We start from the raw sequence: 26,570 nt of genomic DNA, 5'->3' as shown, positions 1-26,570 counted from the left end.
GATGCGGCTAGGTTGCATCATCCATACGACGATGCCCTTGTAGTCACTCCCCTGATAGGGCGCTATAACACCCAGAGAATGTTAGTGGATAAGGGCGCTATAACACCCAGAGAATATTAGTGGATAACGGAAGTGCTGTGAACATCCTGTTCGCATCCACTTTTGAAAGGATGAATCTGGACGAGGCCGACCTGAAGCCTGCCTCGTTCCCACTGTACAGATTCACGGGAGACCATCTACTTCCCAAGGGAACAATCTCACTCCCAGTCACGCTGGGCGATTTTGACGAAGTGACCAAGGTAATTGAGTTCTTAGTGGTAGACTACCCATCAATGCTGGGCGATTTTGACGAAGTGACCAAGGTAATTGAATTCTTAGTGGTAGACTGCCCATCAGCTTTCAATGGGATCCTTGGGCGACCTCTGTTAAGACAGTTCAAAGCGGTCACTTCAATTTACCATCTGAAGATGAAGTTCCCCACCCCGACGGGGATCGGGGAAGTTAGGGGTCTTAGTGCGCATTGCGCGACTGCTATGTAAAAGCAATCCAGATGGCGTGCAAAGGAAAGGGCACCTCGTGCGGCAATCAGAGGCAGGCCATGGCGATCAGTAGGATCGATCCACGACCTGGTTCGGCCGAGGACAACCTAGACCCTCGTATTCAAGACTGCCCTTCCAATGGGCCAGTTGAGGACCTGACTGAAGTACTGGTCGACCAGAAAGAGCCGAGCAGGGTGTTAAGAGTCGGTAAAAATCTCAATCCCCAGCTCACTACCGAACTGACAGGCTTCCTCAGGGAAAACATTGATGTGTTCGCATGGTCGCACGCAGATATGGTCGGGATCAGCCCAGATGTCATTTGCTATGCATTAAATATCGATAGTGAAGCCAAGCCAGTTCGCCAGAAACGAAGAGCGATGGATCCAAAGCGGTACTCCACCCTAAAGCTAGAGGTGGATAACCTCCTCAATAACGGATCCATTCGGGAGGCACTATACCCGACCTGGGTCACCAACCCGGTTCTGGTAAAAAAGCCCAATGGCAAGTGACGAACCCGCGTCGACTTCAGCGACCTCAACAAAGCTTGCCCTAAAGACAGCTTCCCCTTGCCAAGAATTGACCAGCTCGTGGATGCCACCTCGGGGCACGAGCTGCTAAGTTTCATGGAAGCATACTCGGGGTATAATCAGATTCTGATGTATGCGCCTGACGAAGAGTACACATCTTTCATTACAGATCGGGGACTGTATTGCTATAAGGTCATGCCCTTCAGCCTCAAGAACGCTGGCGCGACCTACCAGCGGCTAGTTAACCGAATGTTCTTCGACAAGATCAGCAAGTCAATGGAGGTCTACATAGATGACATGCTGATCAAATCCCATGTGGCTTCAGATCACGTAGCGCATCTTGTAGAGATCTTTGATATCCTCCAGCTGTACAGAATGAAACTGAACCTGCTCAAGTGTTCGTTCGAGGTATCCTTGAGTAAGTTCCTAGGGTACATGGTTAACCAGCGGGGAATAGAAATCAACCCTGAAAAAATTCAAGCTCTCCTCAATATGGAAAGCCCGACCAGCAAAAAACAGGTTGAGTCTTAACGGGCGAATATCGGCACTTAGTCGTTTCATATCGAGGTTAACATATCGTTGTTTACAGTTTTTCAATATTCTGAAGGCCAATAAGAAATTCGAATGGACTCCCGAATGCGAACAAGCGTTCCAAAGAACACCTTGGGAAGCCACCTCTCCTCTCCAAGCCTCTTCCGCAAGAGATCTTGCCCCTGTACCTATCCGTCTCTCAGTTCGCGGTCAGTGCAGCCCTAGTTTGAGAAGAGGAAAAAGTTCAATAGCCTGTTTACTACGCTGGCAAGCACTTGTCGGATGCTGAGATGCGGTATCTAGAAATGGAGCGATTAGCCTATGCCCTGCTGATCGCTTCCAGAAAGCTGCGACCTTACTTTCACGCCCATAAAATCCATGTATGACTAATTACCCCCTCAGGCAGGTCCTCCAGAAGCCAGAAGCCTTGGGAAAACTGCTCAAATGAGCCATAGAATTAAGCCAGTTCGACCTGGAGTACAAGCCCAGGTCGACCATCAAAGGGCAAGCTGTTGTTGACTTCATTTCAGAATTCTCTTATCTCCCGAATGAGTCAGAGCAACAGCTCAGCAAAGCCATCCAAGAGACCATTCATAACCTATCGACCTGGAGCCTCTATGTCGACGGGTCATCGACCAGGAAAAGGGCAAGAGCAGGTCTCCTCCTCTTGAGTCCCGAAGGGGCTCGCATTCACGGCATCCTGTGGTTTGGATTCAAGGCGACCAACAACGAAGCTGAGTATGAAGCTCTGCTCGCTAGATTACGGTTGGCCAGAGAAATGGACGTAACCGCGATCAGCGTCTATAGCGACTCTATGCTGGTCGTCAACCAAATCCTAGGAGAATACCAAGCCAAGGAAGAAAACATGATCCGTTATCTAAAAGAAGCTAAGGTCGCGCTCGAGCCATTCAAGCACTTCGCGATCACCCAGATCCCTAAAGATAGCAGCTCTGTAGCGGACGCCTTGGCAAAGATAGCATCATCGTTGGACTCGGAGGCACCTGATAGCATTCTTGTTCGGTTCATCGAGGCCCCGAGCATCAGCCCGACCGAACAGGCCATGAATGTAACACAATCAGATTCCTGGATGACGCCCATTTACTGGTATCTCAAGGATGGGATCTTGCCCGACGACAAGGTCGAAGCACGGGTCCTGCGAACAAGATCTGCTCGTTACTCTCTCATCGGAGACCAGCTGTACAAGCGAGGATTCAGTGCCCCTCTCTTTCGATGTGTGACTAGTGAAGAGGCAGATTATATCATGAGGGAAATTCATGAAGGGATCTGTGGTAATCACACCGCCGCACGATCTCTCGAGAACAAGGTTGTTCGTCAAGGGTATTATTGGCCCCGGATCCAAGAAGATACCTGCAATTTTATCAAGAGGTGTGACAAGTGTCAACGGTTCGCAAACATTCTGCGAGCCCCCTCTCACGAGCTGATAACGATGACTAACCCCTAGCCATTTTCCATGTGGGGGATCGACCTTATTGGTCCCATGCCAGTCGAAAAATGGGTAGTCAAGTATGCCGTGGTCGCGGTAGACTATTTCACAAAATAGGTGGAAGCTGAACCGTTGGCCGCGATCACAACCAGAAAGCTGAAAGATTTCATTTTCAAGAATATAGTGTGCCACTATGGAATTCCTCACACCCTCATCTCGGATAATGGAAAGCAATTCGACAACGAGGTGTTCAAGCAGTTCTGCGATGAGCTGGGCATCCATAAAAAAATTGCCTCAGTCGCAAGACCGCAAGCAAATGGCCAAGTTGAAGCTGTCAACATGACCATCAAGCGCACTCTAAAGGCCAAACTTGGGGCAGCCAAGGGAAATTGGGCCGACGATCTCCCCGAAGTCCTATGGGCATACAGGACAACTCTGAGAACTTCCACCTCAGAAACGCCCTTTTCGCTAGCCTATGGCTGCGAAGCAATGATTCATGTGGAGGTAGGAACTGGTTCTCTTCGGAGGGACTTGTACGATGAGGTTGAAAACGAAGCACTTATGAGAGCGAGTCTAAATCTTGTTGAAGAACACCGCAGCAAGGCTTCGCTAAGGATAGCAGCCTACCAGTAACGTACGAAGAGGTTCTTCGATTCAAAGGTCAAGCGAAGAGACTTCCAGGTCGGTGACCTTGTGTTAAAAGAAGTTCTCCTCGGAACCAGGGAGCCAAGTGCGGGGGTACTAGGACCGAAATGGGAAGGTCCGTACTGGGTCGACAAGGTGATCAGACCGGGGACTTACCATCTCAAAAGGCTGAACGGTTCCAAAGTACCCCGAGCTTGGAATGTCGAGCACCTCCGGCCATACTATCAGTAATCCCGAACTCCGCTCTCATTGTAAATTAGCTTTTGATTTTGTTAAAGTTTCCTTTTTCCTTGTAAAATATTATTCTATTCGCTTGTAACAGTTCGCATGTAATATTGCCTATGTAAATAAACTGAATTGTAAACTGCACTCATGTATGATTAAGCGAACAACAATTGAAAACAAAATGTATTTCATTCATATACAACAAAAACTGTTGACCCTATTGACTCCTATTGGGTCGGCCTCATCGCACTAGGCCTGGTTGGTGGGGGGTTTCTTCCAAGCAGAACCCAAACCCTCTGCCTGGTCAGATCCTCAGGCGGCCACTGCTTTATCATATTCCATCGCCAAGGTCTGCAAGGCTTCCTGCCACTCCCCCGGGAGGTCGGACATATCCAGATTTGGGTTCTTTGGTCGCAAGGTGTAGATGGACCCGATCGCCCAGTCGACGGCCTTTTCCTCGATCTCCTTCGACTGGCTTCGCATTTCTTCAGTCAAGGAAGCAACCTTTCCCTGACTTTCCTAGAGCTCAGCCTCAAGAGCTAGCCTTCTCTTTTCGGAGGCCTCCATTTCTTGTTCTGCTCGCTGAGCCCGCATTAAGGTCGTCTGGAGCTCCTGGTCCTTCTCTCCGACCTCTTTGGAGAGCCTAGCGGTTGTCCTCTGAAGCTCTTTTACTTCCTTCGCACGTCACTCAAGCTCCATCTTTTGGAAGTCCACTGTACGCATAGTGGCCGTCTTTTGGTTCAAGTATCTGGTTGCTGCCTCAGCGGACAGCGCTCTTTCTGCTTCGACGTCCTCTAGGCTCTGTTTGATCTTCACGACTCCTCTTTCAGATCATTTTCCCCCTTCGCGGCTCCCAGTCAAGCCTTCTCCAAGGACATTCTCATGGCGAGCAAAGCCTGCAAACAAGAAATGAGTTAGAATGAAAATGGTAGACAAACTCTTCAAGAACAGTGCGTAGATGCTGAACCGACGGGTCATCAGGTCAACATCGCCAGTATCGACGAACTCATCGTATGAATCGGATAGTCCACACTCAAGTAGAGAGTAGACTACCGGCTACAGGTATTCAGGCTAGTTCCCCAGCGCGTCCAGCACTGATGTGTCCTTCACCTTGTCGGCAGCAACCGTCTCATCCGCGGGTTCCTTGCCCAACCTCCTTCCGGCGTCCTGCTGCGACCTCAGGGGTTGATCACCTTCAAATTCGGTCTCTGACTCATTGACCTGAATCTGCTTCCTCTTCTTCAACCGCTGAGCCATTATCTTTTGCCTCGGGAGAGCAAGCGATGGCCAAGCGACCTGTTCTGTCCTAGTCGTTTCTTCCTCAAGACAAGGCTGGGAAGACGCGACAGTTCGCACCAGTTGTGCCGCTATGGGGCGAGCAGCTTCGGCCGCCCTGGCCCTCCTCGATCGAGGCATGGTCGCTGCATGCAAGTACGTTAGTAACTAAACAAAAATTATTCTACGACCAGAAAGGAATCAGTCGGCCCAACTTACACTCTGGGGACTCTAAAGACGCATTATTGCTGAAAAAACCGTACTTCCACAAGTTCGCGGTCGTCACGAGCTTCTTCGCGTCCCGACTTTCTTCGGGGAGAACCCCAAAAGACATGATCCTGTCCAGGTCGGTGAGCAGGTTCAAGCTGGTCGACTTGTTAACTGCAAAAGAATGCAGGTCGTTAGAAAAAGAAATGCACAGTAAATGAATCTAGCGAAGAGGAACCTACTTGGATCCTGAAAGCGACAGTAGCCATCGTAACAGAAGAAGAAAAACTTCGTCTCGTAGGCTCCCGCATTGCTGGGATAGCTATGTATCCCTCCGACAATGGTAGGTCGCCGGGACAAGTAATAGGAGTCATTTTCTTTACTCATTTTGAGGAAATACGCGCAGCCGAGCTCCACCACTGTTAGCTCGCCCAAGCCGCTCTCGCGGCACGCGATGTACATCGTAAAGGCGATGACATACGCATTTGGCGTTAACTGCATTGGTACGATCCCGAAGTGATCCAAGACCAACCTAATAAAAGGGTGAAAAGGAATCATCCCCCCACCCTTGAAGATCTCTTCGAAGATCGCAGCTAAGCCATCAGAAGGATGCCGAGACGACCGGGTGGAGTCGAGGAACACCTCCGCGCGGACATTGAACTGTCTCTTTACCCTCTCGAACTCCTCTCGAGTGAGAACCGAGAAGACCTCAAGGGATGCGTCCGCGGGAACATCCCGCGAAGACGAGCCCCTCCTTCCTCGGATCTAGACGCTGAGGGTTCCATTCCACAGTCTGCAACAGTGACAGACAGAAGGTCATTTTAGCCATCGTACGTTACCCCGTACGACGGCATGGAACAAATTCCCTAAACCTTAACAGTGACTCAAGCCGCCATTCACGGCTCGAACCCGACTCCAGCGTCACGTCTCTGATGAAACATCAGAAGACCCAACGCCATTGCACTGCCATGAAAGCTTAAAAAAAAAAAAAAAAAAAAAAAAAAAAAACCCTTACCTTTTGGGGCACGTGACCGTGGACGGTTCTTGCTTCGGGTATCGGAGAGATGCAAATCGGAAAAGAAAAGCTTTCGGTTGGCAAAGATTTTTCGCTCGAGGCAAAAGAGATTCTAGTGGCATCATCTGAAAAATTTGGGCTTTTATATGGACTATGAACCGGCGTTTACCACCCCTCGGAATCAAAACGACGCTTAGGCGGCAACTATTTCTCACTGTTGATCGCAGACACGTGTCGCTGATCAATGGGGGGGAGAGAGTTACAACTAAGGGCGGTCAAACCCACGACCCTTCCGTTGAGAAACTCGAACGACGCCTTTCTCTCTCTCTGCATTAATTGCGCCCCACGCCGCATTTAATGCTGTGATAAGAGTTGTCGTTTCGAGCGTGTCAAGCAATTAATGCTTTGTCAAAACAATAACGCGTTAGCACACAATGCATTTAATGTGCCTGGCAGACGCTTAACATGCGCAGAGCGCCTGTCAACGCAGAAACTGCTTCATTAAATCTCCATCCCTAAGGTACGGTAAGGAACACCTGATGAAGTCAGGTCGCTTGGGCGATGGCTGTCAGGTCGCTTAGGCAAGGGTCGTCAGGTCGCTTGAGCGATGGCTGTCAGGTCGCTTGGGCGAGGGCCGTTAGGTCGCTTGAGCGATGGCTGTTAGGTCGTTTTGACGAGGTTCATGCGAGGTCATGTTGGCAAAAGGCCCTATCCCGAGCTTTTTTCATTCAGGTCGGAATTGTCAGAACCTCCAGAAAACCTCTAATCACGACATAGCTTAGTTTCAAAGGTTCGATCCTCAAACCTTAAAAACTAGGAGACTTCTGTTTTGCCTGGGAAATCAAGGGCTGACGTGGGAAATCACGTGATAGAGTGTGACTTGCTCCTGTCAGAATGGTAAGCACGCGCCAGACCTGCCAGAGTTGTGGAGATCCCACGTGTCTATTCCCTGCTCTAAATCGCGTGAAATCAGTTTGGAAGGTGGGCAATGTGATATAAAGCCGAATTTTGTCCTGACATTCACACCAACCCATGGATTTAATGATGATTACTTGCACTCATCTCACTATAAAAAGGAGAAGACCCCTTCATTGAGGGGATTCGGCCATTTTACACTCTGAATTAGCTATCCCTCTCTCTCTTGTATGTTTGCATTTACTTTTCACTAGTCATTTGTAAGTCAGTCCGCTGTTACGACTTGACCCACAATATTAATACAACTATCAGTGGACGTAGGACTTGCTATCTGAGCATCCGAACCACTTTAAAAAACTCTCACTACTACATTTACTACATACTTTATCCATACTCATGTGTGTCTCTTGGCCAACCAACGTTACGCACGTGTCAATTAGTTGGTGTCAAAATCACGCATCAACAATTATAAACTATCTTTATGTAGTAATGTCACATCAATTCTCATAATAAGTTTGTATGCGTAATATTTTTATTTTTATCTAAGTTAATTTTTCGCATAAAGATTTGACAGACACTCAAGAATTAAAGAAAGTTGGATATGAAGAACGCATGATTTATCATTCTACTAAGCAGATGTAGCTAGCTAGGTACATTTTACATTTATTAAAGAAGAAAATAGAAAAGACTTCCAATTTAATGGGATCATGTGGTAGGTACAAACCCTAGTTGCCTGCCCAAAAAGGGGTACATTAATGTGAATTATGGTGTGATTGAAATTTGAAAACCCTAAAGTAAAAAGAAAAAGAAATTGAACGTTGGAAATAGTACCAAAGATCACAAGTGAAGAGAATTCATTATAAAAATTGAAAATTTAAATGAGAATTTAGGTTGAAGTGCGTGTGCATGCACGTGCAAACATGTGTGTGACTGTGAATATATGTGGAAGGAGCCGCACGTGCCCACATGTGTACGTGATTTTCTTGAAAAGGACAGCAGTAAAATGTGATGGCATGTGGATTCATAAAAACCTTGTCAACTTCTGTTACCATTCCTCCCCTTCCCCCAAGAAATTTCAACACTCCCTACATATCTCACCTTCCTCTTTAATTACTCTCTTGACATTTCACACTTATCGGATCTCTAATCCTCCAAATTAAAAAAAAAAAAATATATATTTACTTATAAGAGAATTTAATCACGACACTCAATTGTGTGGTGATAAGACCATACAATAAAAAATATGATACATAGTGACATATAGGTTAATTTTATATCACTTATTAATAACTTTTTTTTTTAATGACCGAAGATGTCCAGATTAACAGTTTACGCATATCTTAATTTTTTGGGATCTTAAAATTATCGATCGAGTAAGAACTCTAGTGATTATCTTTATTTTGATGACCGAGGGTGTTCAAACTAACAGTTTACGTTCATCTTAACTAATCTCCCCAAACCCTAAAATAATTGACCAAGTAAAAACTTTAGTGACTACCCTATATATTAGCAGTGAAGAAAAGACTTGAACTCAAAACTTTTTGAATAATACATCCAAGAGTCCTTATCGAACTAATCGACCATCTAGAGATAGTTGTCTAAAAACTATCACTATAGTGGATCCCTATAAAAACTAATTATGTTATGAGACGGTCTCACCGTGTCAGTGCTTTAATCTTAATAGCAAATATTGTGTAAACATCCCACATGCTAAATAAAAGAAGAAGATACAGAGAAAGGGAAAAGATACAGTACATAAATAACCAGTACTAGATTTGTCTACAGCATAACATCTTGGCCTTTTTAGCTGATAAATAGAGAGGACCACACCCCAACTAAAAACAATCAAACGAAAGCAATAAAATGTCATCCAATAAAGAAGAAGCAGGGGAGAGAGAGATAGAATTACTGCAGGAAAGAGGTATGTGTCCATATACTGAGGAAGGGAAAAATGGTCGTGTACCCGGTTTTGTTAAGAGGGTACACTGTGCCTCGCTGTCTCGCATGTGAAGAAGTTGTGGCTTTCTCTTCTCTCTCTTACATGCACCAACTATAATCCCCAAACCCCAACTGGCAATTTTTCTCCATTCTTAATTTCCTCTCTTCCTCCTTTCACTCACCACAAAGTTTTATTTACTCTTTCTCATTACAAAAAATATTACCAAAATGAACGTTTTGGCTTCAGAATGCACCAGTGGCTGTGAGTCTGGGTGGACTCTCTACTTAGAGCAATCTAATTTTGCTTCACATAGGAATACTAATAAGTTTGTTGATGGTAAGGCTGGTTTTTCTGAACAAGATTTTCAACGTTGTGATGATGATGAAGAGGAAAGTTTATCTATGGTTTCTGATGCGTCTTCTGGACCTCCAACTTTCCATGAAGATGATGTGTGTTTCAATGATGTTGATAGATACCACCAGCAACACCCTCCTTCTTCCAAGGCTACAACTCCACGAGTGGCCAATGGTAGTGGGAAAATAAGGCTGAAAAAGAAAGAAAAAAGAAGCCGCGAAAAACAAGAACTTCTGCCTTCTTTTCTTGACGACACTGCTAGTTCTCCAGTCATCAACTTCTCCTCCAAGGTAATACTTCACATTAATTTATAGCCTGTTTTAGAAAATGTGAGACCCTAAAGTTTTGCTTTTTACTTGTGTTGTTCACGAGTTCTTAATCATTTATTGCAGAATAATTTTGGTGCTGTAAACAACAATCAGGCATCAATGGAGAGTGTCTTAGATTATTCTCAAGGGTACTCTGCAACTGACTTTCAGGTATACTTTTACAGCTAGTTTAATTTGTTCTAATATTTGGTTGTTTGTTTGCAAAGTGTGCATGTCAATAACCTTTGAGTTAATTTCTTGCAGGGGAGATCTGCATTTCAAGACCCTTTTGCTTTCTTGCAATCTCCTCACTCTGGAAACCATGTTCAAAATAACCAGTTGAGTAAATCTTTTAATAGTCTGACAATGCATCAAATTCAAAGTTTGAATATTTAAGGTACTATATTAAATGATGATCATCTCATTGAGAGTTTCAATATTTGAGTTTACAGGTGGTTATAAAGGGTAATTAAGAGGAATGATGGAGATGAGATAAGGATGATTTCCATCAGTTGCTGCTCTTCCTGCTGCATGCTATTGCAGAAATGTTGGTGTTGAAGTTGCACTAAAAGAGATGGTTTAGAGAGTTAGTTGTCAAATTAAAAACTCAAAAGCAAATGGATGTCATCAAATTAAGAGGATCTTGTTGCTTCCTCTTTTTCTTTTTCAAGTTTTCCTAATTTTACCTGTCAATGCAGTGGGAAACAACCAACGATGATGAGAGCAAAAGTTAGAGATAAATTTCTTGTTTTCAAAATTAAATTATCTTGTCAATGAATAGTGGGTGCAAATGAGCTGAATTTTGTCCTTTAGGCCGCCTCTTGTGCAATTATGCACAGTCCTCCTTTTTTAATGGAGCCCCATGCCCTCTTTATTTCACCACCACTAGCTTTCTCTCCTACTCTTATCATAAATAACCAGTACAGCAGCCTCATTATAAAATCAAGCATATGAAAGCCATTTGCCTCTTAAAGCCAAGGAGCAAACAAATAATAAGCAACTGATGCATAATACAATTAATGTAATCATTCAGTAATGCACATTAACAAATGCATACAATTCTTTAACTCATAAATCTAATTATTTTATATACAAAAGAAGGGACACATGCAAACAATTGTTTGCTGGATTCTCAGTAGAATATGAGAAAGATCCTAATGCAGATCTGATAATTGATTAGGTGGGATTTGCGGAAATCTATTATGAAAGTGAAAAGTTTGATGAGTAGAAGTTATGTGTCCATCAGACAAAGATCCATCCACATTGATACTTCGTATTTTCTCATAATAAATCACAAAATGAAAAGAAAAATGAGACAAGGTAGATGATGGGAGATCAGAGTGAAGGAAATGACAAACTCAATGTTGGAATATTTCATATGCATCTCCATGACCCTTTTTTGAAGCCCTGAAGATCCTGCCTGTGATTTTCCTGACCCAATGGAACATGCTCCATTTAATTTAATGTGTACTCTTTATCTCATTTGTAAGGATCTTATTATTAAACCATTTTGTTTATTCAATTTTGCTCCCTCCAACCCTGTCTGCTTTGTAGCTGTCATTGAACTTGATGTCATGCACAATTATATGTCTTCCCTTCATTTCTTTATTGAAGTAACTGTTCCTAGTCATCTTCTCAATAACATTATATTATGGGAAAAAAGTTGGAAAAGATACAAGTTGGGAATTTAGGATGTCAAAGTTCTGAGCTATACCCACATGTTCTTTTTTTCATTTCTTTATATAATTCTCATGTAGTCAAAAAATTACAAATAAAGGAAAAGAAAAAGACAAACTAAACAAATATAAAAAAAATTGGTGCTTAGAATTTTCCTCACTGCACTCCATCAATTTGGATAAGGATCTAATTCAAGTATGGGATAAACATCTATGTTGTTCCAACCACCACCAAAACAAGAACCTTCATTTCTCTCCTGTAACTTACAGAGGGGAACGGAATGGCTTTCTTGTTTCTTATAATTTAACTCATTTCTATTCCTGTCTCCATTGTCCTTTTAGCTTCAACTTTGTTTCCATTTTCCATGACACCACTCACTATTCTCCTTGTCCTTTTATCATCTTCACATTCATTACCTCTTTCTCTATCAATTAATTTTCTTTCCGGATTGTTCTTCATTTTAAGTATAGCACGATGTGAAACTGACATGAATTCATCTACTTGTATATTTTTTTAATTTGCTTGAAGTCGGTACACCAACATGAAATATTCAAGTCCTAATATAGGACAGCAGCATATATAAAAGATGAAGGAATTGAATTGTTTAAACTGGTCAATTTTTTCAAAGAATCCAATAGGAATTGATCTTATCGTTTTACTAAAATAATCTTTCTTAATTTATACATGGATAACTTCAAAGAAACTAAGAAAAAAATATAGCTTAAAGCTAGCTACGTGATTGGATTCTGCACCAATTTTCCTCGTGATCAAAAGGAATTGATATTTTTTATTTTTGTGAGTTCATCAGCTCAAAGTAATATTCCCAACTAACTCAAAAATTTAGTAGATCAGTTAAACATATAATTACTGCATGAAGATTGTACTTTTAAATTGAATACCGACCAGGAAGTTATCTGAAATAGAATAAAAATAAAATTTATTATTTAAAAGATCGACATTCGTATCCCACCATAACAGGAGTTGTAGCCTCAAAAGTCATCTGCAAAATCAACATGATAATTTTCAAGGCTTCTTTTTTATTGTTGCAACTTATAACATAATTGCCACATGACACCTTCAAAGGGTTTTCAAATTCTTGCTCAAGCAATGGAAAAGTAATCCCTTATATGATATACAGCCATTATATATATATATATATATACACACGAATTTAACTAATATATTAAATATGTTTTGTATAGCGTAAACGACTTTTTCTCACCCAAATAATGATTTAATGACACTTTCATACCCATCGACTTTTAAATATCACTTTACTATCCAAATTTATATTCTGTTTCCGATTCCGATTCCAACATTGTTGTGACCTTACACTATCATCATTTTCTTCCCCGATCATCACTCATCAAAACGCCTCAAATCCTACTTCCGTCGACCTCGCCAATCATTGGCAATCAAGCGATAAGGGTTTGCACAACTGTCATTTCCAAGTCAAATTCCAATTAATCCCAACCACAAAAATACAATCTTCCATCACCAAAATACTCATCGGCCTCCATTCTTTAAAAGCCCCAATAGCTTGGATTGAGTTTGCTCTCTTTGGCGCCGGAGTATGAATTATTAAATTTGGATAATAAAGTAGTATTTTAAAAGTTTGTAGGTGAAAAAGTGTCAGTAAACCATTAAAAAAGTCCTTAACTCTTTTGTATATAGAAGTAAGAGAATTAAACCTTATTTTAAGTAGGCATCGTTCAGTAAAAAAGATTGCAGTGAGATTTCCTCAATTAATCAAGTCTCTCCGGTATTAACTTGTCTTTATCAAGTTATGCATTAATCTCTTTAAATTAAAATGCAGTTAGATATATAATATCAAACTTCAAAGAAAGTAGTACTTGTTAGGGCCAAAAATCGTCTTGGGCCTGACGAGGCTCAATAACGAAATAAACATGTCACGGCCCAAGGCCTCAACCCAATCTCGATTGGGCCTACGCTTAAAATCACCTTGCGACCTACCTATTCTATGAGTTGGGCTATCCTATAAGTTAAGCTAAACTGGGTTTCAACCCATTAGCCTGCAACAGTCTATAAATAGGAAATCAGAATCCCATTCTATTTACTCTTCTACTAAGATTTCAAATCTTACTCAAACTATTAAACTTGATCTGATAAGGTCAAGAAATCATATCTCTTTCATGATAGGGATTATCTCTCAAATAAACTTAGTGTCCTACTAAGATTTCACTCTATTTAACTATTAAACTTGATTTGATAAGGTCAAAAAATCATATCTCTTTCATGATAGGTTATCTCCCAAATAGGACTTAGTGTCCCACTATGATTCCAACTCTTATTAAACTATTAAACTTGATCTGATAAGGTCAGAATCATATTTCTTTCTTGATAGGATATCTCCCCAAAAAGAGGACTCAATGTCCTACTAGGATTCTACCCCTTGGGTTCACTATAAAAATGAGGGCAATCTCCCACAGTCGGAGGACACTACTCAAAACCATCTATTTGCTCCTAAGTTCTTGCTCCTAAAAACCCGACGCCTCCGCCGTAGTCCTAGCCTCCGACAAGACCCCTAGTAATTCTTCTTCTCCTTAATTCATATTAAATCTCTTTCAGCCTTGCTGACTTGAGCGTCGGAGTGCCTATGGTAAACACCACCCCGGTGTTTTCCGGAAGCTTCACGCTTGCCCTTTCATGTGTGCAGGTCTAGCGGATTGTCAGTGGCCTCAATCTCACGGGATCAGACCCTATTTTCATGACGGTAGATTTTTTGCATCTATAGTTTGGCGCCCACCGTGGGCCCTGACAATCATTTGTCAACGACAACTTGCAACATGAGAGGAGACACATAACTCCCTTTGACTGGCATTGTTAACCCGAAAATCTCATCACGATAAGAAAATTTTTGTTAATTTTCTTCATTTTAAATCCATTGAAAGTATCTAGGAATAATTCACATGTCATATATGTTCTATTAAGCATGAAATGTGTTGAAGCATCAAAACACATCTTCCGTGTTCATAATTTGTTTATGCATTGTTGGAATATTGCTCACTTTTCATGTGTTTAATTTCGTTTTGGAAGGTATTTCGTGTCCTACAAACTCTCACATCTCTTAGCATGTTATCGATGTTTTAAAAAATAAAAATTCAATAGAAAGACAACAATGTGATCCATCTCATTTAGGTCCATGAAGTAAGATATACTTATTTTTACTTCTACGCGTTTTGCAATATCGAACATGGAAAAAGCAATTGCCCTACTATTTACCGTTTACTTTGATCTGCAAAATATATGGCCAACATTTTGGGATTGATAATGAAGTACCTTTATCTTAGTTATAGATATATTAATACTCAAGACCTATACTTTTGGTTCAGAGTTGACCCTTTCTTCTCGTAGATCAAGTGTTTTAACACCGTTTTGTGCAGCTCTGTCTCTGTCTCTGTCTCTCTCTCTCTCTGTAGTGCATATGTGTGCCTATCTTGACACTTGTGTGTGTATCAACCATGTTATTTGAACATTTTTGTCTTTGTATTAATTTGTGCTAATGATGAATGAGACTTATTTACTGTAATTCCACCTTGATCAAGTATTTGAAGACTGGGTACAACCTACTACTATTGCACAAACCAAACGTCCACATTGATTATGTTAATTTCAGGATGGCAGTGGCGTGTGTAATAATTTGGTTCTTTCTCCTACCAATTACATTATCGATGTCACTGGGAACACCAGTCCATTTATCTTATTGTCAATACTCCACATTCTTATTAAATCAACAGGTCCTGCCATCTTCGCAAGGCCAAAAAAATTGCCCACTTGTATTGACCAAGAATAAAGAAACACAGGGCAGCCACCAGACTTTTGCTGACCTCCTACTCCAAACAACCAGCAAAAAAATAAAGTTTACCTTAGAAAGCCGGCTGGAAAACTTCGTCAGAAAACACAAGAGAGGATGAATTTTTTTCGCAAAATACGAAATCCAAAAGAAGATGGATTAGAAGAGTAAGGAATTGCTTATTGCTCCATAAATGTTTGACATTTCAAATGACATGTGTCAACTTCATGTTGCATCTTGAAAAAGAAAATCACTTTTTTTTGTCTATTGGATATGGAGTTTTTTTATTGAGACATGACCACCATGTGGAGACACGTGTAATGGAAGTAAACCATTTTAGTGTGCTCCATGTGAATCCATCTCAAGTAGAGGAGCAGAGCCGAGTCAATCGCACTAATACATCGACCATTGCCATTTGCATCTACATTAATTAAAATGCACAATTTAATCAGCTCGCTCTTTTGCCTTTTCTGTTCCAATCGGTCATTTGGCACAGCTCAATCTAACCACTTCTGGCACATTTAGCGTGCACCACCTTTTTCCTCCCCAGTACTTTTACTTAAAACTTCATTTTGCTTAGTTTTTTGCCAATCACATGGTAGAAACATTCACCCCCATTTGTCTTTTTCTTTCTCTATTTGGCTTATTATTTCATTTGGTTTATTACACATGAACACCACGCATATTAGCTCTCCATTTGGCTCTTTGCTTAAAACATCATGCCATGCAGTCACTGCTCCAGCTTCAATCAAAGGTTTCAACTACAGTCGGTCATGCAACTTGACCGCAAGCTCCATACAAGCTCTACTTGGCATACACTTCGAATTGGCCTAACCCGATTCATAGATTTACACCTTCGGATCGACCATGCTCGATCCACGATTCACACATTCAGATCGACCCTACTCGATCCACAGATTTACACTTCGATTGACCTTGCTCAATCCACGGATCTACACCTTCGGGATCAACCCTGCTTGATCCACGGATTTACACCTTCGGATCGACCCTGCTCGATCCATGGATTTACACCTTCGGATTGACCCTGCTCAATCCACGGATCTACACCTTCAGATCACGCCTGCTCGATCCACGGATTTACACCTTCTACAGATTTACACCTTTGAATTGACCCTGCTCAATCCACGGATCTACACCTTCGAATCGGCCTTGACTGTCCACAATTTACACCTTCGGATCGCCCTACTCGATCTACGGATTTACACCTTCGAATCGACCCTGCTGCTCGTCCACATTTACACCTTTGATCGGCCCTGCCCGGTCCTAAAACTACACATTCAGTCCGCAGACTGTTTGAAGGGTTCTTACACCTCAAATCGACAGTATCATCACTCAATCCACACAATGATCCATCCGCCTAACGGCTGCTATCACTAATCCGCTCAGTTTGCACTCATTCGATTTAATCTCTCTCTAAGCTAATACTCTTTACCTTAGGAGAGTGGGGGCTACTGTAGGGCCAAAAATCGTCTTGGGCTTGACGAGGGCCCAATAACAATAAACATTCACAGCTCAAGGCCTCAACCCAATCCCGATTGGCCTACGCTAAAATCACCTTGCGACCTACCTATTCTTGAGTTGGGCTATCCTATAAGTTAACTAAACTGGGTTTCAGCCCATTAGCCTGCACAGTCTATAAATAGGAAATCAGAATCCCATTCTATTTCCTCTTCTACTAAGATTTCAAATCTTACTCAAACTATTAAACTTGATCTGATAAGGTCAAGAAATCATATCTCTTTCATGATAGGGATTATCTCCCAAATAGGACTTAGTGTCCTACTAGATTCCAACTCTTAATTAAACTATTAAACTTAATCTGATAAGGTCAAGAAATCATATCTCTTTCATGATAGGGATTATCTCCAAAATAAGACTTAGTGTCCTACTAAGATTCCAACCTCTGTAAACTATTAAACTTAATCTGATAAGGTCAAGAAATCATATTTTCTTTCTTGATAGGGATTATCTCCCAAAAAGAGGACTCAATGTCCTACTAGGATTCTAACCCCTTGGTTCACTATAAAATGGGGCAATCTCCCACAGTCGGAGGACACTACTCAAAACCATCTATTTGCTCCTAAGTTCTTACTTCCAAAACCCGACGCCTACGCCGTAGTCCTAGCCTCCGACAAGACTCCTATAATCTTCTTTTCCTTAATTCTTATTAAATCTCTTTAAGCCTTGCTGACTTGAGCGTCGGAGTGCCTATGGCAAACACCACCCCGGTGTTTTCCGGAAGCTTCACGCTTGCTCCTTTCATGTGTGCAGGTCTAGCGTTGTCAGTGCGCCTCAATCTCACGGGACAACCCTATTTTCATGACGGTAGATTATTTGCATCTACAGTACTGATCAAAGCATTAATTTCCCACCCGCAGTCACTAATTTGTCTCTACTTCTCATTTGTTACAAATTTGGTGACTTCACCTGTGAAAATGGCAACGTGTCTCTTAAGAATGAGTCAAATAAATGCAATAGAGGTCAGAATAACAATATGATTCGGAGGACATGATTTTTGTTCATTAATTTAAATTCAATCTACTTAAATTGCTTAATTAATCTTAAATTACTGATTTGATATCATATATATATATTTTAGAATCCTGTAAATCCTCTCTCTTTCATCTTTTTTTTTTCATATTGATATACACACATTTTCATTCATCTTGACACGTATACGAAGACAGAGAGAGGAGAAATAATAAATAGCTCGAAACCAATGTGAGATGGCTACATGTGTTCAAAACAAACATGCACTATTTTTGAGGAGCCTATCTGCACCATTTAGGCCGAGCCATTACGACAATCGTGCCAGTATAATTTTGGGAGCCAGGTGCGAGCCCATCTAGGCCCATTCCCAGCCTAAAATATGAGCACATTAGCCCATATCAATTACTGCCACAAATGTGTTTGTGCTTTGTGGAGCCAATGTACCCCATTTTGTTGCATAGCCCATCTAGCCCCATTCAGCATCACTAAAAATATGAGCACATTGGCCCATATCAATTACTGCCACAAATATGTTTGTGCTTTTGTGGAGCCATGTGAGCCCATTTGGTTGGCATAGCCTTCATCGTTTATTGTCTACCCCAATTGCCAAGTTCTTACCAATTAACATTTTAGGTTGCACATTTCATCCTTCAAATTCTCTTCTTTTTGTTTTATGATCCTTTTTTTTTTAAATTAAATGTTGGGAAAAAAATTTGTTAATATAAAAGGTAATAGATAAGGGAAACCAAGAACCCTACTTCTCAAACAACCTTTATTTCAGGGATAATTTACTAAAAGAGTTTCATGACACGTAACGACCTTTTAGGACATCCACGTTGAAAAAAATAGGTCATGTCAAATGATAATTGAAGCTAGCATATTAGCATAGACAATGAAGTAAGGTTATCGATCAATCAAGGACAAGAGTTGGTATGACAAATCTAAGGAACGTAAGAAATCACAAATGCCCTAATCTCTTACACGTGTCAAATCTCCAAAGAGTTATACAATTATAAATGGAGAAAGTTGTAGTTCCAAGCAAGACACAAACACTCACAACCTAGGACTTCGCACTGAAAATATTCCTCTTATTCTTGAGATTAAGTGCTTGTTTAATCCTCCTTGGTTATACTATGGACTGACTTGGAGCGCCGGAGAAGGCACGGTAGCACCACCTTTACTGCCTCTTCCCAATTCCGTAACCTGTTGCAGGCCATTCTGTGCAATTGGGCTTTCAGCAGAAGTTCTCCCGTGCAAGCCCAAATCCTTTTTCTTTGGATTTGCAAGTGCGAGCTCAATTGATGTTGATGAAGGCCCAAACCAAAAACCGACTTTAACAACCTTACAAATTTTTTATCACCATTACTAAAACTTCTGGCTTTGACAAAAATAAGATAAAGTTAATTGGTTTGAAAATTTTAACATCATTTCTGGGAAATTTTTGCACCCAAAGAGTAAGCTTCTTTTTTCTTTTTAGAGCACAGTCCTCTATTTTCTTGTATGTATAATTTGTCGCCCACGCAAATAAACCCTAACTTCGATTAGTATGGTTAAGAAAAACTCATTACCTCACTTAAAGAAAGAATAATTTATGTAATTTTTATTCAAACGTCTTGTGTTCAAGTTTCACAAAGTAAGTGATCACTTACCATATTTGTGATTTATTTGACTCATTGGATTTGTAGGGTGTTTAATAAAGTTCGAAAACTAATTGAGTTGCGCACAAACTTATCCGAACAGCTCGATCATAAAAAAATAAAAAAAAATTTAGGTAATTTTAATTTTGACTGTATAAAGAGGTTAAATAAGTAATTATATCCTTGACAATTCCACCCTACATATTTGGATAAAAGAAACTTAGAAATGAGATTAATTTACTCAAGCAATTCATGCATTTGAACTTAATAATTGCATACAATTATAACAATTTTGCAATAACAACTAGTTAAAGACAATCTTATTTGTTAGTCTGAAGCCAATCAAGAATACCCTTCTCTGATTCAGAGAGTTGCTGGTCCTCCTTGGCTTTCAGAGATCCTTCTATAAATTCAAAGTAATCTTTGTAATTCCGCTTGTAATAGCTATCCAGTCTCTGCCAATAGACATAATTTGATATCAGAATAAATAATAAAATGCTTTATCGGTCTATAAGTTTATATATATATATATAGAGCTTCAATTGACTTCAAGCAAGCTAAAGGTTTTACCTCCTTGTCATTCTTTGCCTTGTTTTCCTCTGATTTCTTTAAATATTCTGATAAGATTAACAAATTTTCAGACACACATGCATATAAACTCTTAAAAAAGAAATTAACATGGACAACAAAGAGATTGAACAAGAAAAGAAAACAAAAAAGTACTTTTAAGAAGCTCAGTGGTGGAGTCGTTAACTTGAGGAGCGGCAGCTACAGTGGATAGAAGTAGCCCTCTTCTTCCTATATCAATATCAGTGATTGCGGCGGCTTTTGCCTTTGGTTTTGTTCTTGAAGGTTTTGATTCTCTTCTACTGGGAACTGCTTGGACATTTAAAGAAGCATATTTGTTGACAGTCACAGTTAAAGCCATCAAAATGCTTTGGCCTATTGAACTCATCAGTAACCATTACACTTCAAGCTCTCTCTGGAGTTGAAGTTGGGTTGGTTATGGTTGTGGAATTGGAATGGCCAGAGCCACCAGTTTTTAGACCTGTAGATGATGATATATGATATTTTTTTGTAGATTTATTTTCTTTTTCTCTCGCTTTATCCTCTGCATGGTAAGTCAGTCGTCGTAAATTACTTAACAGCCCTTCCTACTATCAGTATTTATAAAATATAGTTTATAAATTACTTAAATCATTTTAATTTATAAAATAAACTTGAAATCTGAAAATGATAAGAGAGAGGTTGAAAATCCAAATTTAATGCATTTGTTTGTGTGTAACATGTGAACGAACTAGAGAACAATGTAACACCGCATTCTGAAAAGCAGTTAATAATTCTACAAATTGTCAGTGTTATTCTAAGTAGATAGACTAAATTATTTGTCCCAATTTTTTGCATTACTAAATCAAGTACAATGTATTTTAATTCTTTCTTGAGTTATTTTCAACCTGATAAATGTAATGGAAATATGATAAACCCCCAAGTTTCTTCGGATTCTTTCATGAGAAATAATAAATTTTGTTTTCGGTATTTTATTTCATTTTCCCTATATGGATATAGATAAATATGATTCATTGGAATTTCAGTTTTCCTATAATAATAAATATTAGATGCTCTTATAGGAAATTTCAGATTGGAAACTTTCCATGATCTTTGAGCATATATGTTTAATTTTACAAAATGTATGCACTATTAAAATCTGGAAAAGCAGACATCAAATGTTCCTGCATTCAGAGCATATAATATAGATTTACAATATTCACAAACACAGCATGAAGCTTCAAGTTTTGGAAAGTTGCATTCATGTAAACAATTCCAACCATTGGCTTCTTTAACAATACAGAATCACCCTTCTTTCACTCCAGCAGACGCTTGTGCTTGCACCAGGCAATAGCAACTACATATAGGAATATACTCCCAGTTGCGCCGCCACCAACAGTCCACAGAAACTCTTGCATGCCTGATTTGTTTTCGTCAAACAGCTCGATGGTGATATTCATTCCAAATATACCAGCCACAACAACAAACGCACTCACCACAAGGGTTGCAGTTGTTAGCATGACCCCCATTTGCAAAAGATGATTCTGTTTGTCATCCAGCATTATGTTAATGTAGTCTTCTGTGTCATCTACGTACTCCCTCAGCTTCCAAGAAACAAAAACACAATGATAAGAAAATATGTGAAAAGCATCTGGGGAAAACTAGCGAATGGGTTGATTTCCAAATTGACAGTGAGTTTGTATATATAAGCAAAGAAAAACAACTTTAAATCTTTATTTTTTTTCCATGCATCTCCCAATGAGTATGAACCTTTCCATAACCATCATATCAAAATTCAAACTCAAAAATCATCACCCCCTTTCTTAAAATGGAAAAGCGGAAAACCCTTTTAGAGCTAGTGGAAAGTTTCTACCCCAACAATGAGCAAACTACTATACTGTGTTTAAAACAAAATGGGAAAGTTTCTCTAAGCATGAGGGAAAAACTATATTGTGTGTAAAAACTAATTTTTAAAGTCTACATTGCATAAAGCACCAGCCCTAATCTTGGCCAACAATCATATAAATAAGAATAATCTCAATGTTTCTAAGAAATCACCGGATTGCTATCATTTAAAACCAGCTACACCATACAAAGTGGAACATGTCATGTCCAAAGGAGTACTTGTCAGCCCTTTTTCAAATAATAAGCATCATCAACATGCTTGCCCTAAAAAGAGTTTCATAATCTTGCCACTGCACTTTGGAACAATGTTAATCTGTGACACATCTGGCTATCCTGATAAACCTACTTATAAGTTTTGTTCCACAACCAAAGTGACTGCTCTCTTACTCAAAACACTCCCCACTGCATGCCTGACCCTGAGCTGTTCCATCTAGTGGAATCCCTCAACACAATATGAGCGTAATCTTCACTCAACCACCCCAAAGTTTATATTCTAAACAAAAGAGTTTCGTCGATGTGTCTCAGCAACCACAACAAGAATTAGGTAATAACTAATAGTAAGCCTCAAAAATAAATGTCCAAAGCCATATTCACTGCCTCACTGGTAAAAACGCTTGGCTATGTCTAGAAGGATTTATGGTAAGAGTAGCAAAAATGTCAGATTTCTAATCTCAATCTACGGATAAAATCTGAACTAATAAATGCAATTAAGACTTCAACAATGATCACCACTCCGTTATACCATCCTATTCTTGTAATATATACTCATAATGCAAAGATACTTAAATGCTAGAGATTTTAAACTATGATAAATAAGTTTAGGCCATGCGGCTGCCGATTGTGAGCCTCCTACTCATAGAATAGCAGTACCAGAGCAAGGAGCAAGGTGGGCACCCCTTGCACTTACACATTAAAATTCCCATGAAGAGAAGACTAATTAACTCCTCATAGGGTTCATGTACTATACAGTTGGAATGAGTTGCCTTAATCAATATCAACATCAGACCTCTGAAGATTGATGCATGAGGAGTAATCCTTGTCGAGACAGTTTATAAACCACATCCACATAAATGTTTAAAGGAAAAAGACATGCCTTGTAACACTTTAATACCCGTTTACATAAATGTTCAACAGTTCATACTGACATTAATATGTGATTGGCTAATCCTGATTTATTATCGTTCACCACTTCTTTATTTGTGACGCAAATGACTGTTTAGGGGAGGCAAATTAAGGAGAACTGCTGAACTGACTTTTCGAGGAAAAAAGTTTTATATTTTTTAACAGCACAAGGCTTTAATGTGTTTACTTTTGGTGTTGTGGTCGCCCATATATTTCCAAACAAGACATCAAGAGTTTATCACATCTATTTTAGTATTTGAGTCTTTTATTTGTTATTTTGGAGTTGTGTTTCATGAAATAGGATCAAGCAGTGAAATTGAGTTTCATACCGTAGACAGCTTGTTTAGTGTACCATCAATCTGCACAAAGTATGCCTCCAGGAGCATTTCAAGCTCCTCAACATCAAGTTGCTTGCTTATAGCACTGTGAGTGGTACTAGTACGAGTCCCGTGGCTTTCCCTGCCAAGTACATTATGTGCAGTAAACAACTCATGGGTGTTCTCTGCGTTAAGATCAACTTCATAACTAGTGGATCCCCCAGCAGCATTCACTGATAATTCAGCAGGAGTCCTGGAACAGTAGGAGAAATTGTAGGAGAAAAGCAAAAATAAAAATAAGAAATAGGAAGGCCAGACAACAAAGTGATAGAAATTGGTACCTGTCATCCATATTTGATTGAAGAACTTCATCATCCATGTCATCTCTCTCATTCATAGAAGAAGTGGAGGAGTTTTCAAGTTGTTGAACCAACTTCTCAGTCAGATACATCTCAGCCATGTCTTCATCATCATCTAGCAAGTGTTCTAATTCATCCCTCACCTGGAGATGAACACATGTCCATCATAGTCAAAAAATTACCATAGGAAAGAAAACTATCAATAACTTGAGTGCATGGTTTGATTAGGTGATGAGACATGCGCTCTTAAATTGTATCCACAAGGTTACTAAGTTGTACCAGCCTATGCAACACAGAGTAACAGAAAACCATTTACAATCCTAATATTTGAAATCACTCAACCTTCTGAACACGTCCAGTTATTGCAACCAAGCGGCTCTTAATTTGACGGACACGTTCCAAATTGAGAGTACTGATCTTTGAAGTCAGCTTATCTAAAGCCGGGTGAGCTTCTAGTTCCAATGTTTTTGCCTTATTTAGAAACAAGAACAAGTAAAATTACAAGAACAAAGAAAATAAATGTAAGATGCTAGAGCAGTCAAGAAAAATCTAAGAAAGTAGGAAATAAGGTTAATTACTTCATTTTCTAAGCAACTGCAAGCAGCCTCAAGGCAGGCTTCTAGGGCAACAAACTCAAATGGAAGAACCTTTGATCCATCCCGGTTCTCAAGACCTTGTTTCCCATCTGCCTTAACTTCCTCGTGTTGATCCTCATACTGTGGAAAACCTCCAGCAAAATTTGGAGGACTGGAATCTCTTGATTGTGGTTCTTCCAAATCATATAAATTTCTCCATTTTGAATCATCTCCAGTGCCCTCCTATACAAAAGATACCATAATAACAATAACAAAGTATATAAATAACAATCCAAAAAACTTCACACAAACAACAAATTAATATAAATCAACATGAATATAAAATTGAAGTTGAAGGCCTTGCAGCCCATGTAATTAATTGAGCATTCGCATTTGACTCAAACAAATAACAAATGCACTTTATGCCAGTAAAAAAAAAATCACAATTCATTATCCAGGAATTTTACTGACCTCCCTTTCAACTTTCAAGAATAGATTTATAACAATTTTCATATTTCAAGAGAGTTCTGATAAAATTGAACACATACTCCGTCCAAAGTACCTAAATATGCTGTTTTAACTTCACAAAAAAGTGAAACAATTATAATGATAAAAGGAAAAAAAATCAAAAACAGAAATAAAAACCTGAGCTTTAGTGGCCTGATAGTGGCACAAAATCCTCCTCTGTAACTCCTCAACAAAGGGAACAACAAAAGGGTCTCTAGAATTGAGCAACAGAACTTCCTGGGCAGTAATAATAGCCTTGATGTGCTCCAAATTAATAACAATAGCCCGTTCACGGCCCAACACAGTTGAAGGGTACGACAGTTGCGGATCCAGGATCCGAAGGTCTCGTGCCGGCAGCCCCGTGCGCCGCATGATGGCGTGCTTTCCGGCTTCCACTACCTGGGCCTGCCCACTCGAATCAAGAAGTAGCCAGGGACGGACTCCCGCTGCCTTCTTACGGAGACCAGCGGCGGTGGAGAGGGCCATGTTGGCGGAGACGGTTGGTGGCCGGGCTGACTCCGGGTCATCATCGGGTTGGGTATGACCCGGTTTTGAGTGAGGAGGGTGGTGGTTTCTCATTGTACGGAATCGCGTTGCTTTAGTCCGTTGGTTGATCTCTCAACCATTTATTAAGGAAGTCTGTGAAAAATGCCTTTATAAACGTTTGAACTTTGAAATGTTAGCTTACAATTGGTGAAGTCGTATGGATAGTAAGACCAATTTTTAGAAAGACAAAATCTATTATAAATCGAATAATTATGAACACACATTGTATTTGTTAGAAAAAATTAACGAGAAACATTTGTGAGTGTAATGGTTGTTTATTAAGACAAAGATGATTAGTTGCACCATCATGTTTTCTGTGCTGTCTGAAATTTTATAATTAGATATTTACAATTTTTTTTTTTAGTAATATTACACATACATCATTTTCATACAACATTATGTGACAAGATATGAGTGGCTAATTTAAAGTTAAAATTAAACTTTCATCCAATTACATCTTACCACATAATGTTGTATGAGAAATATTGTATAGAAATGATGTATGTATAGTATTATTCATTTCTTTTTCAGATTTTTTTTCAATTTTGTCTAATTTAGTATGTCTATCTCTAAGCTAAAAGTTAATATCATTTATTAAGATATAAATTAATAAAGTAGATTATGTTGGAGTGTAGTAGTTAAATTTTTTGATAAAATAAATTAGAAAATAAAGTAAATGTTTTTTGCTTTTGAGATAAAAACATGTTAATTTGGTTGTTTTCGGGTTGGTTGGCTTAAGTTTTTGATTAAATACAGGTGGATTTTGACATTCCTCAAAACCATTTTCTAGAATTTGTCAAATACATATCCAACATCTCATCATATTTGATCAATCCACAAAACAAGCACTAATTTTCTCTTTCTTACAACCTTCCTAGCTAGTTAAGGTAGGCTTAAAAATTTTCACTTCGGGTTTGGCCAAAGTAAAGTTTCACCCAGTGTTCTAAAACCCGGATTGGACTGATCGATCCAACTGGTTTGGTTTTGGGCCCAACTTTCCAAAAGCAACATAAACCCGGTTTTACGCATTGAATCGCTTTGGACTAGCGAAATAGTGACAAACCATTAGTCCAACCGAATCAGTGGATAAGCCGGTTCACTTTAAACAAAATCCCTAAAATCCCAATTCC

The 26,570-nt window shown here is 39.8% G+C and overlaps 3 protein-coding genes across 4 annotated transcripts; 1 reads left to right on the top strand and 2 right to left on the bottom strand.

Moving 5' to 3' along the window:
* The first annotated feature begins 9,117 nt into the window (after positions 1 to 9,117).
* On the top strand, positions 9,118 to 11,447 carry LOC116130450. Its single transcript, XM_031416200.1, has 4 exons — positions 9,118 to 9,906; positions 10,009 to 10,095; positions 10,189 to 10,262; positions 10,377 to 11,447. Exons 1-4 carry the CDS (start codon positions 9,490 to 9,492, stop codon positions 10,384 to 10,386), a joined length of 588 nt encoding a protein of 195 aa, XP_031272060.1. The 5' UTR covers positions 9,118 to 9,489; the 3' UTR covers positions 10,387 to 11,447.
* An 8,436-nt stretch (positions 11,448 to 19,883) lies between these two features.
* LOC116130435 lies at positions 19,884 to 20,624 on the bottom strand. Its single transcript, XM_031416184.1, has 3 exons — positions 20,287 to 20,624; positions 20,134 to 20,180; positions 19,884 to 20,018 (listed from the first exon to the last, which is right to left on the bottom strand). The coding sequence occupies exons 1-3, from the start codon at positions 20,516 to 20,518 to the stop codon at positions 19,884 to 19,886; spliced, it is 414 nt and encodes a 137-aa protein (XP_031272044.1). The 5' UTR covers positions 20,519 to 20,624.
* Positions 20,625 to 21,235: 611 nt separating this feature from the next.
* Positions 21,236 to 25,473, bottom strand: LOC116130446 (magnesium transporter MRS2-3). 2 transcript variants are annotated; one of them, XM_031416195.1, is made up of 6 exons: positions 25,033 to 25,473; positions 24,391 to 24,630; positions 24,155 to 24,283; positions 23,795 to 23,955; positions 23,466 to 23,706; positions 21,236 to 21,713 (listed from the first exon to the last, which is right to left on the bottom strand). In XM_031416195.1, the coding sequence occupies exons 1-6, from the start codon at positions 25,471 to 25,473 to the stop codon at positions 21,426 to 21,428; spliced, it is 1,500 nt and encodes a 499-aa protein (XP_031272055.1). In that variant the 3' UTR covers positions 21,236 to 21,425. The 2 variants fall into 2 exon arrangements, with proteins under 2 accessions (XP_031272055.1, XP_031272056.1); XM_031416196.1 differs by lacking the exon at positions 24,155 to 24,283 and having other exon boundaries at positions 25,033 to 25,458.
* Positions 25,474 to 26,570: the final 1,097 nt, after the last annotated feature.

Source organism: Pistacia vera, unplaced genomic scaffold, assembly GCF_008641045.1.
Source record: "Pistacia vera cultivar Batoury unplaced genomic scaffold, PisVer_v2 Contig220, whole genome shotgun sequence".
Lineage (NCBI taxonomy): Eukaryota > Viridiplantae > Streptophyta > Magnoliopsida > Sapindales > Anacardiaceae > Pistacia > Pistacia vera.
Note: the sequence above shows the minus strand (reverse complement) of the source record. Positions and strands in the feature narration are given on the sequence as shown.

What these genes read in the sequence shown, in the direction of transcription:
- LOC116130450 (XM_031416200.1), top strand. Translation starts at nt 9,490, where the DNA reads ATGAACGTTTTGGCTTCAGAATGCACCAGTGGCTGTGAGTCTGGGTGG. An exon ending in TCATCAACTTCTCCTCCAAG is followed by an intron (nt 9,907 to 10,008) that starts GTAATACTTCAC and finishes CATTTATTGCAG; the next exon opens with AATAATTTTGGTGCTGTAAA. An exon ending in ACTCTGCAACTGACTTTCAG is followed by an intron (nt 10,096 to 10,188) that starts GTATACTTTTAC and finishes AATTTCTTGCAG; the next exon opens with GGGAGATCTGCATTTCAAGA.
- LOC116130446 (XM_031416195.1), bottom strand. Translation starts at nt 25,473, where the DNA reads ATGAGAAACCACCACCCTCCTCACTCAAAACCGGGTCATACCCAACCC. An exon ending in GCAGTTGCTTAGAAAATGAA is followed by an intron (nt 24,284 to 24,390) that starts GTAATTAACCTT and finishes TTTCTAAATAAG; the next exon opens with GCAAAAACATTGGAACTAGA. An exon ending in TAACTGGACGTGTTCAGAAG is followed by an intron (nt 23,956 to 24,154) that starts GTTGAGTGATTT and finishes GTTCATCTCCAG; the next exon opens with GTGAGGGATGAATTAGAACA.
- LOC116130435 (XM_031416184.1), bottom strand. Translation starts at nt 20,518, where the DNA reads ATGAGTTCAATAGGCCAAAGCATTTTGATGGCTTTAACTGTGACTGTC. An exon ending in CACCACTGAGCTTCTTAAAA is followed by an intron (nt 20,181 to 20,286) that starts GTACTTTTTTGT and finishes TAATCTTATCAG; the next exon opens with AATATTTAAAGAAATCAGAG. An exon ending in AGGCAAAGAATGACAAGGAG is followed by an intron (nt 20,019 to 20,133) that starts GTAAAACCTTTA and finishes GTCTATTGGCAG; the next exon opens with AGACTGGATAGCTATTACAA.